The following is a 12,013-nucleotide window of genomic DNA, read 5'->3' on the forward strand; positions in this document are numbered from 1 at the left end:
GTGGCAGGACTCCGAGTTGTACCTGAAGTCCTATGTGTACAGGGTGTGTTAAAAAAAAAAAAAAGGAGCTGAAACAGTACCCTGCGGAGCCCCAGTACTTCATTCCAGTGTTCCAGAAACACATTTCCCCATCCTGACATACTGTGGTCTGGCAGACAAATAGTCTATAATCCACGATGTCAGGGAGGGGGCCGTGCGGTGTTGAAGGCACTGGAGAAGTCAAAGAACAGAAGCATATGCCCGATGCAACATGTACAGAATTGCGTCTTCCACTCCTACGTGTTTCTGGTCGGCAAACTGAAGGGGATCAAGAGCTTCAGCAACCTGCAATCTCATGCGATGGACAAGTAGTCACTCCAAGGTTTTCATCATGTGAGATGTCTAAAGCCCTATTCGGACGGGACTAGTTCAATGGGGGGACGTATGGTAATGTTGGTTAACCAGACGACGCAAGGGAGAAGAAATGACCAATTCGGACGGGACAAGAAATCCCTGTAATATTCATCTAACATGGGAGGAGTTGTTGGTTACGCACAACCGTCACATCCTGGATGCTATGCACGTCTTCATTTCACTTCCGTAAACCCCATCTGTAAACAGACATGGCGCCGACTAGGTCGAAGCAGGTGCTTGCAAGCAGCGCTTCATCCAGAACCTCCATGTTTGCAAACAGACACACCTAATTGTTTCTCTCTTTAAAAGGATGTGACGACATATTCCGTACTTATTACCGAAGGTCGCATTCGCACGGGATTAGTATTACCTATGGTAGATACTCCGGACCGTTTCACAGGAGGTAGAATTCTCGGCAAAGTTTACCGACATACTCCGCTATCTTTACTGACATGGCGCGTTCGGACGGGACTAGATTTCCCGGTTATTATTACTTTACCCCAGGTCCCCCCATTAAACTAGTCCCGTCCGAATAGGGCTAAAGCACCGGTCTGTAGTCATTCAGCTCCACGCACCGGTACGAGACAGGAAGTTTTCCACAGCGCCGGGACTTTTTCCATTTGAAGGCTCATATTGAAGAACCTCTAAGGAGGGACTGCTAGCTGTCCTGCACAGTCCTTCAGAAGCCTTGGGCACACTCCATCTGAGCCTACAGCCTCCCCTGAGCGAAGTTTCCTGAGCTCAACTCCCACCTGCTCTATAGTTAGAGACAGGGGGAGCTGCTGAGGTTGTAGCGGAGGGATGGCGGCAGAAGTGATGTTGATGTCAGTAGCAGAGATAGGGGTGGGGTTTCAGTTACTGTGAGATAGTATTTTCAAAGGAGCAGAGGTGGAGGTGCAGCTGGGCACAGGAGGCCTGACAGTGAGAGCTACACCACACGTTGGTGTCAGTCGCAGAGATGGGGGTGTAGTTACGGTGAGATGATATTTTCATCTATCTCACTGTAGAGGTGGAGATGCAGCTGGGCAGAGGAGGCCTGGCAGAAGGAGCCGCTGCAGAGCTGGAGGTACAGCTGGGTAGAGGAGGTTAAGTGATGGGAGCCGCCACAGAGATGGAGGGATAGGTGGTCCGAAGAGGCCTGGTGATGGGAGCCACAGTAGAGGTGGAGATGCAGCTGGGCAAAGGAGGCCTGGCAGAAGGAGCCGCTGCAGAGGTGGAGGTACAGTTGGGCTGAGGAGGTCTGAAAAAAGGAGCCACTGCAGAGGTGGAGTTGCAGCTGGAGTGGTGGAAGTGGAGGGAGCAGCAGAGGTGGAAAAAGCCACACTATCAAACCTAATCAGATTGCCATGAGGGTGCCAATCTCCACTTTGTTGACATGGCAACAAAGTGGAGATTGGCACATATTCTTTTGTCAAACCATGGAGTTAGCGGTTGTTGTGCACATAAGCCATTGTACAAGTAGTTAAACCTAGGTTCCGGTCCAATAGTGTGGTGGAAGTTTCTATTAACAAAGCATAGTGAATCTGCACCAACATTTCCAAGGTTTATTATGCTTCATGAAGGAGAGTAACAGCGCTAGGCTGCAACTCTGAAGAAGTCTGAACTTAAATGAGTACTTATACATACAGAGGTAGAGTGTTACACAAAGGTGGACAATGTGCATGGGACAAATAAGATTCTTACTTGCTGACTTAGCCAAATCAGCTGTGTAAGCAGCTGATGCAATCAGGAAACTTCACTTATAGAAATCATGTGTAAATCATGTGAAAAAAACACAATGAGACATCTATTGTTTGTAAGACATAGAAACCAATATCCAATAGATTTTCCATCACATCTCCCTCCTTTTGATAACATATGTTAATATTAATCACTCAAAACAGACAATACAAATGTAGTTGACAAATAAGTAAATATATTGTCCCTGGGAAACATCAAAATTGTTCATTCAAAAAGATTTAAAACACATTATTGATAGAGACAATAAGCAAGTAACAAGAAAGCAATTGATCATCATTATTACAAGAATCTTCAAACATATCAGGAACCTGCAAGAATTAAAACTGTAAACATAATCATCATCAACAATATTGTAAAAGAGCTGTGAGTGTGAGATAGTCAAGGTAAGATTTTAAAGCAGCACTAAAAATTGTTGGGCTTTCACAGTAGCTTACACAGACGAGTGAAAGTGTAGGGCTTTCCATTAAAGGTGAAAGCAAACCAGTACTGGTTATCTGGATGCACAGGGATGCTGAAAAAGACATTAGCTAAATCCATCACAGAAAAGAACTTTGCTGTGGGAGGAACCTGAGAAAGATTAGTTTACGGATTGGGAACATTAGGAGCACAAGGCTGCACTGCAGCATTCACAGCCTGTAGGTCCTGCACAAATCTGCGGGTTGTCCTGCCTCCCTAATCTTTCTCAAAGGGGAAAAAGGGGTCTTCACAGGGGAGTTTGAACATGGAACAATCACACCAGTTTTCAACAAAGATTCAAATACAGGGGTAATACCAGCAATCACCTAAAGTTTCAATGGATACTGAGGCTGACAACTCCTGTAATCAGATTTTGGCGTTATCACTACGGGTTCCCAATTCTTTATCAGTCCAACATCATATTTGTGTGAGGCCCACAGTTCTAAGGGCTTTTCTTGAGGAGCAGGGATGCCTGCTGAAATTGTGGCTGAAAGGAAATGAGAAGTGTGTGTATCTGTCTGTGAGAGAAGCTGCACTGTTCGTGTGGTGTGGAAGAGAGATTCATAAGATCTCTTAAAGGCTTGCAGAGGGTTTGTCGGTGGCGTAGTGGGTTGGGCGGGCGCCCCATGTGCAGAGGCTGCGGTCCTCGCTGCAGCTGGCCCTGGTTCGAGTCCCGCACCGGACGGCCCTTTGCTGCATGTCATTCCCCCTCTCTCTGCCCCCTGCTTCCTGTCTCTCTCCAGCTGTCCTGTCCATTAAAGGCATAAAAAGCTCCAAAAAATTATTTAAAAAAAAAAAAAATAATTAAAGGCTTGCAGCGGCTTGGAAAGTGTGCATGAAAATCACAAACCGGATCGGTGACAAGGGGCAGTCCTGGCGTAGTCCAACACTCACTGTAAACAAATTTGACTTAGTGCCAAGGATGTGGACTCAGCTGTTGCTTTGGATATACATGGACCAAATAGCTCATAAAAATGGCTTTGGTTCCCCATACTCCCTCAGCACCCCCCACAGAATCCCCTAGAGAATACGGTTGTAAGCCTTTTCCAAGTCTACAAAACTCATGGAGAATGGATGGTCAAACTTCCATGATCCCTCAGTAACTATGCAAGGGTAAAGATGTGGTCCACTGTTCCACGACCTGGGCGAAAGCTCCTCCTGAACCCAATGTTCAACAATCGGTCAGAGCCTCCTCTCCAAGACTCTGGTCTGCCACTCCATAGTCATTGACTCAGACCTCCATGTGAAATTGAAGAGGTGTGTCAGCCAAGACATCTCCACCATGTCCAGAGTCTTTGTCCACACCTGGTGCTTTGTCTCTGGGAACCTTTTTGATGACCTGAATGTGATGGGTGTGTCTTCCCCCAAGTCCTCAGATTCTGCCTCCTAAATGGAGGACATGTCAGCCGGATTGAGGAGATCCTCAAAGTGCTCCTTCCACTGTTCAACAGTATCCTCAGTTTGGGTCAGTAGTTCTACACCCAGGCCAAGCACAATCTGGGAAGGTCCCTGGTTTCCCTTTCTGTGTTGTCGAATGGTTTGCCAGAACATCCTTGAGGCCGACCAAAAGTCCTTCTCCATTGTCTCCCATTCCTTCCACACCTGAGTTTTAGCTGCAAGAGCCCGTTTAGCCGCTCTGTACCTGTCAGCTGCTTCAGGTGACCCCTGGGACAACCAAACCCTAAAGGCTTTCAGCTTGACGGCTTCCCTAACCCCCCCACCAGTGGGTCCTCCAGTTACCGCCACGACAGGTTTAGCTCCTTGGGGCGTGGTACCTAAGGAACAGGGACCACGCAGGAGGTATTCCAAAGGGCTGGAACTTTCCCTAGGCTCATACTCAGGTTGAACAAGTGCATGACCACACCACAGAGCTGGTCTGCACAGTCTTTGAGCAGTCTTGGGCAGATGCCGTCAGGGCCCGGGGCCTTCCTTGCCTTGATCTTTCTGAGTTGACTCCTCACCTGATCATCTATTATGTAGAGGGGGGTGGGGGGTGACTGGGGTGGTGATGTGGATGTGAGTGTTAATAGTTAAGCAGTGTGTGGATATATAAAAAACTTGGTGTGTGAAGAATTTGACCATTGCACACTGGCCACAATGAAAAAAGCGTCTAGATGATAAGAGAGCCATGGGCTAGTGTTTAATGATTTTCTCGTGCCAGAATGAACCAATCTGTCTCACGCGAATTACACAGATATGACGATATTTGGAGGAAGATTCTAATGTTTGAGATTTATATTTTAACCCTTACCTGCAAGTGGTGAGTACTTATTGGAATGTGACTTTACTGCTGACAACTGCTATTGCAGTGGATTTTTTTTCCATCAGCAGCTACAGGAGGCAACAATTCCACTTATGAAAACAAACAGATTGCATTGTGTTCTTGTCAGACTAACATTGAAATATTCATGACAAAGTTTACTGTCTTTGTGTTTAGTTTCCAATATTGCTTAAAACACTACAGGACACGGTCATTTTTTCCACACACACCTGAGCCTACTTCAAACCAGTGAGAAAAATATTCAGATAGGATTGATATATTTCCCAAAAAGGTGTCCAAAACAAATTTTTTCAAAGCTCAATATATAATAAGTTGTTTTAGCCTTTAAAATCAAGGATGTAGACTAACAGTATGCATGTACAATGGCTGCAAGAAGCTGAAACTCTTAAAGCTTATTTTTATTACATGTCCTGATTTCATCCATCCTCCTCATAGGTTAAACCCCTCAGGTTTGATTAATGAATATCCTCCGCACACAATCTTCATTTTCAGTTTTCTCTATTCTTTATGCTGAGCTTCCACTGCACATCATTGGAAAATAACAATTGTGTAAGGAACACTAAGATGGTCAGGTTTTTTTTTTCTCTTAACCCTGTACACAACCTATATCTGAGCATGTTTCTTTTTGGTGGGTGTGGCGTCTTGGCACTCAGCATCAGTGCTACTGAAGCAGGCAGAGGATCTGGCTGCCAAATATCCCAACACCATCCCTGTCACACTGGATGCCAGCAGCCATGAGAAACACCTTGATTCTCTGATCAAAGACCATGACCTTGTCATCAGGTAAAGCAGGCACTTAAATGGAAACTGTTTAACATGTGGGACAAATCACCTTTCTCTTTTTAAATGTAAACTTGAATATTTAAGGGAAGGGGAGTTATTTCAAACAAATGCTAGAATTATATTGTACTATTTGGTAAAGTTAATGAAACGTTTTTTTTTCCTTTTATTGTTGAATATAATATTAATATTGTTGTTTCCTTGCCAGTTTGTTTGTCTGCTATTTTTAAAGTTTTCTTCAGTTGTCAATTTATTGTCAAAAACATGCCCAAAACATCTTCTGTCAACTTTAGATTAATTCAGAGGGCAGTTTTGAAGATTATCTCTTTTCTCTGCTCCTCAGCATGCTGCCTTACTCATTCCACCCACTCATCGCCAAACACTGCATTAAAAGAAAGGTAAACATGGTGACTGCCAGCTACCTGAGTCCCGCCATGAAAGAACTCCAGAGCAGGTGATGACCAATTACACAACATTTTAGATTTAACAGGATTTATTAAAGTTTAATTGTCATGTTGATAAATTGTATAGCATCTTCTGTTGGATAGAATTTTGCATTATTCTTTTCAGTTTTAAGAATGTTCTGTAAGTCACTGTAGTTGTTTTTATAGAGTTACAACAAAAAGTGGTAAAACTAAACTGCACCTGTTAACACTGTTAGCTTTCACCGTCTATGGCTATGGCTACGGCTAGGGAAACAGGCTTTCCATTACACATTTTAGGGGGGAATAGAATAGAAATAAATATATCTCTAAATATAAATACATGTACAATGATTTGATTAAAAAATGCATGATAAAGTTTAAGAAAAATTCACAACTAAGTTAAGGGTTAAAGGAAAAATACAAAGAACGAAACAACTGACAAATAAATGCAGGGATTAAATGAAAAAATATATATAAACAAATAAATGATCAATTATTTAATGTATTTATGAAAAAAAATTAATTTCAAAGTTGATAGGTAAGGGTACTGACATGAATGCAAATAGTGTTTGCAGGTATAGTTAAATTTCACTTTTGATACTTATTGCGCAAATTGCAATTTTTTGCTTAATCCTAATAGCATTTATTTTTTAATTATTTATCAATCTATTTAAATATTTTTGTTTTTATTTTAGATTATGGCCATTTCAGTCCTTAATAAGTTATCTGTAGTCACATATCCAAATCATCTCATTTGTCTGCGTCAAATTCCAGATGGATAAATCCTTTATTCGTCCCCTTGGGGAAATTCAAATATCTGGCAAATCATAAAGAAAACAATCATTCCTCCAGTCATAACAAAGTCATAAGTAAGTACAATAATGAAATAACAATATGGATAAAATAATACAAATGGATGAAATAATGTGATAAAATACAATTAAAACATGATAAAAAAAAAACATGATAAATAAGGCTTTAGAGGGCATTGAAAAGTCTCCCCATTGCAGTGGGGACAAAACACCTCCTGAACCGCTCAGATCTGCAGTGCAGTGAGAGTAGCCACCTGCCACAACAGCTCCTCTGTCTAGCCACAAGGCTGTTAAGAGGGTGTGCACCGTTGTCCGTTAAAACTTTCAGTTTGTTCAGTGTGACCCTCTCCACCACAGTTTTAAGCCAGTCCAGACAAATACCGAGCTGGCTTTTTTCACCAGCTTGTCCAGCTGACTGGTGTTTTTGTCCATCAGGCTGCAGCCCCTAACACATATTTGTTGAAATGCACCACGTCGTTGTCCTGCCTTTGCCCTACCTTTGCATTATGACTGGCAGATGGGGTGGCCTGCCATTTTCTGAATTCCACCACCATCTCCTTGGTTTTAGTCTGATTCAGGTGGACACAGCTCGCACCACACCAGTACCTGAAAGCCTTCACAAAGATACCTGTATTCCTGTTCCTGACCATGCCTGATACATCCCACAATAGCTGTATCAAAAGAGTATTTTTACATGTGGCAGGATCTTGAGTTGTATTTAAAGCCTGTTGTGTACAGCGTGAACAGTAATGGTGTTAAAGCAGTCCCTCAAGGGATCAACCCCCACCCCCTACAACCTGCCTCTCAGTATGAGGGGCTTGATTTTAATAAAAGCACTTGAGAAATAAAAAAAACAAGATTCTCACACAGCATCCCGGCTCCTCCAGTTAATCATAGGTTCTGTGCAGCATGTAAAGAATTGCATCCTCCACTCTGATATGCTCCTGGTAGGTAAAACTGGATGGGATCCAGTGCATGAGTGACCTCTTGTCCATCATGAGGTGATGGACGAGATGCTCCAGGGTCTTCATAATATGGGATGTTAAGGCCCCCGGCGATAATTGTTTAACTCAACTGGTCGCTTTACTTTGGGCACCGATACAAGATGGAATGTTTTCCACTGCACTGGGACCCTTGCTATGTCTTAGACCAGTGGTTCCCAAACTTTTTGTGTCCAAGGCACACCAAAGGACAAGTAAAAATCTCAAGGCATATTGTGCAAAATAGCCCTTATAACACATGTTATCACTCATATAATGTAAAATATTTGTAAATGTGCATAATTATTTACTAATGCCAAATAGAATGTGACAAAGACAACTATATTACTCATGAAATATTTATAAACCAAATATTTAAAAAATGAATTTGAAACTTTATCAAATTAGGCTTCATCAAAGCAGCAACACTCTCATTTAAACCAGACAGGTCACAAAATTAAAAAGGAAGCAAAGGAAACTCAGCAGAAATTCAGCACAGAGAACTGTCAATGCAAGGGAGCTGCATTGTCCATGGTCCTAAACTACAAATTAGAAATGCAACATTTCAGCAATCAGTGAAACATGTGCTATTGTAAATATTTTGCCTACTTACAAATTAGTGAGATACATGTGCCTGTCGGGGCGCACAGATTTCTTTAATCCTCGGTGGCACTGAGCAGAGGGCCACTCGCAAGTCCTGTTCAACAAAAGCTGTGACTTCCCGTTGTTCTTCATGTAACCAGAGCAGAGAACGCCAACTCACACAGGTAGGTAGTGGGGAAAGGAAGAAGTTGCTCAATCGCGTGGTGGGAGATGCTTAGGTAGTAAGATGTAGAAGCATTAGCTAACTAGCAGTTAAGTTAGCATTAGCTAACTTCTCCTGACAGGACGCACTCGGGCTGAGGATTGTTGACATCCCCGGTCCAACTGAAGCCATAAGACAGGTAACTTTCATGATACTGTCAGCTGACAGTTTTTTCCTCTATTCTTTCGGTGGTGGGTTGTCGGCAGTCTCTGTACTGGTGGTTGGTGGTTTGCTCCACACCAGAAAGCGCTCCATTTCCCCCTTTCTCTGTTTTAATGTTGTCCTTCCGCCTTTGATGTGTCACAGTCTCATAATTCCCATCTGCGCAACTGCGTTAACAGCGAAATATGGGGTTCTATGAGGATTTTTTTTTAAATAATTGTTTTTATGTATAGAGTTTGCCTCTGTATTATGAAATGAGTACATACAAAGCACTGATATAGTAAATTAAAAAATATTTATTTTTGTGTAGTTGTATATTGCAATAATAACATATGGTTATCACAAAATCTCCCTGGACTTGCCTCACGGCACACAGTTAGGGAACCACTGTCTTAGACTAATGCTGGAGGGGCTCACCTAGCTGGGCTACACAGCCCTTCAGATGTCTTGGATACACACTGTGTGGGCTTGCTGCTTTCCCTGGACGCAGTCTTCTGAGCTCTCCGCCCTCACCTTGTCAGCTGAGAAGCATGCAAGCAGGTGAGTGGACAATGGAGCAGGAGCAGCATCTGAAGTTGCGGTGGTGGGGCTATTAAATACAGGAGTCAGTGGAGCAGAAGCAGCGGCTGACGTGGTGGAAGGGAGGACAGATGTTAACACAGGGCAGGCATAGGCCATTCCATTAAACCTGTTCTAAAACAGGTTGAATTCATTGGCCTTGTTCTCATTACTTGCCATGACCTGGCTGTTCTTCTTTGGGTAGCCAGTGATGTTCCTCATTCCCCACCACACCTCTTTGGTGTTATTTTGCTGCAGCTTACTCTCCACTTTCCTTTTATAGTCCATCTTTGCCTGCTTTCGGCCCTTTTCAGTTACCACTGCACACACCTGAGTCTCTCTTTATCCTCCTGCCTGAATGCCCGCTTTTTCCGATAAAGGGGCTCCTTGATGTTACTGGTGATCCAGGATTTATTTTTGGGAAAGTAGCGAACAGTCCCTACTGGAACCACTGTGTCCCTGCAGAAGTTAATGTACTGTGATGATGTCTACCATGTTGTCAATATCCACATCCATGTTGTTAATCTGCGGTTCCAGCAGCACACTCCAGTCCATGCACTCAAAACAGTCCCTGAGACTCACTGACCAGGGATCATCTCCTGAATGATTTATGACACATTTTACACAAGAAAAAGTGTTTTTGGAAGCAGCTTCACTCGGAATTCTGTTGTATTGATATACACTCATACTTTTCTCTCCATCTTGATCATGCCCTCTAGCCAACCACGAAGAAAGTATTTTCTATTCTATTCACAACTGGTTGGGAATTTAGGGTCCCATTCTGGGCATTCGGTATGTTGAAAGCTCATTCAGAACTCTTTTGGCATAGTTAGTCATAACAGTTGTTAAAAAATGTCCCCCAGTGCAAATAATTCAAGCAACACAGCTTCCAAACCAACATTAAAGAATATCCAAAAAATAAGTGTTTTTGCAGGAAAAAAAAATGTTGTAGTAAATCTTAACTAGATAAAAGATACAAAAACCCAATATGATTGGAGTTAACATGCTGTCACTAGTGCAGCACATTCTAGAATATCCTGATAATGATAAATAGAAACTGTAATTTAGTATCTTGCACAGAATTGTAAAGTATAGCTGCAATCAAGTAGCATCTTAAATGCATCAGCAGCTGTCTTCTTATGTTCCTTATTGAGTCTTCACTGGCTAATTTCTAATTCCACATCCTCCCCCGTGCCACTGTAGATGCATATTAAGATTCTGACACGTGAAGCAAGAGAACAGATTCAAATTTGAAATGGAAAAATAAAATGTATAATTCAGGGTAAATCAAACCTGATGAATATACCTAATAGAGATGGAGACTGTTCAGAGCCGTCTCTTCTTCCTGAGACGGCCCAGGTCCTTCAATGTCTGCAGTGACATCATGTGCATATTTTACCACACTCACTAGAGAGTGCACTGTTATATGCTGTTGTCTGCTGGGGGAGTTGCACTACAAACTGTAGGAGCCTGGACAAACGGGTGAAAAAGGCTGGTTCTGTTGTAGGCAGAAGGCTGGACCCTCTCAGTGATGTGGTGGAGCAACGGATGAGGAGGAAATTGTATTCTCTTTTGGAGAATAATAAACATCCTCTCCACAGCATCCTGGCAGGACAGAGGAGCAGCTGCAGTGAGAGGCTGCAGGACTGAGAGGTTCAGGAGGTCCTTTGTTCCCACAGCCAGAAGGCTTTTTAACAGTGACTGCTGACATGTTCTTCTCACATTTATTTATGTTTTCATTTATTATTATTGTTGTTATTGTTCTAATATACAATCATTGTAAATATTGTTTTTAAAAAGAAAAAAATTTGAGCTACTTGACTAATTTTGAATTTCCCCCACTGGGGGGGGTGAATAAAGTATTTTTCTATTCTATTCTATAAGTAAGGAAATTTTAAAATATCAAGAAATTTGTCTATGCAAATTACTGGCATAGAGTAGATAAGAGTTTTGATGTGCTCAGTGACACAATACCTGTGTGTGTGTGTGTGTGTGTGTGTGTGTGTGTGTTGGGTGCCAGTGCGGAGGAGGCAGGCATCACCATCGTGAATGAGATGGGACTGGACCCTGGCATCGATCACATGCTGGCCATGGACTGTATTGACCAGGCTAAAGCTGACGGCTGTACTGTGAGTCAGCACATGCTGTGTGTTTGTGAGAGAGAGAAATAAAGTCTTCATACTTAGAGGTTTTTTTCCATGACAGCCAAAAATCCATTACAAATGACATATGTTCTTGACTGCTACATTCACAGAGGTTCAGATGTAAAAAAAAAATGTATATTGCATTTTGCACCACATCCATTTTGCATGACTTACTTACTTTGTCTTACTTACTCATTGTAACAAAAAAATTATGTGGTTTAGGTGGAGTCTTACAGCTCATTCTGTGGTGGACTTCCTGCTCCTGAGTGTTCAGACAATCCTCTTCGCTACAAGTTCAGCTGGAGTCCATATGGCGTCCTCCTCAACACCATCAGCCCTGCCACTTTCCTCAAAAACAACGAGGTAAAGAAACCTCAAAGATTATAAATGATAAATATGCATTTATTCTATTATTTGAGGGCCTGTTATTGTAATGCTTTTTTTCAGGAGAAAAAAACCCAGGTGTGTTTTTGTGTG

General features: G+C 42.5%; 1 protein-coding gene across 2 annotated transcripts in view; it reads left to right on the top strand.

The window, feature by feature from the left end:
- The window catches only part of aass (aminoadipate-semialdehyde synthase), a 70,925-nt gene that overhangs the window by 34,666 nt on the left and 24,246 nt on the right, over window positions 1–12,013 (top strand). For both annotated transcript variants that reach the window (XM_075469292.1, XM_075469291.1), the window contains exons 15-18: window positions 5,524–5,653; window positions 5,994–6,104; window positions 11,413–11,521; window positions 11,759–11,899. In XM_075469292.1, coding sequence (XP_075325407.1) covers window positions 5,524–5,653; window positions 5,994–6,104; window positions 11,413–11,521; window positions 11,759–11,899 — 491 coding nt within the window. The remainder of the gene's footprint in view (window positions 1–5,523; window positions 5,654–5,993; window positions 6,105–11,412; window positions 11,522–11,758; window positions 11,900–12,013) is intronic.

Source organism: Odontesthes bonariensis, chromosome 7 (genome assembly GCF_027942865.1).
Source record: "Odontesthes bonariensis isolate fOdoBon6 chromosome 7, fOdoBon6.hap1, whole genome shotgun sequence".
Taxonomy (NCBI): domain Eukaryota; kingdom Metazoa; phylum Chordata; class Actinopteri; order Atheriniformes; family Atherinopsidae; genus Odontesthes; species Odontesthes bonariensis.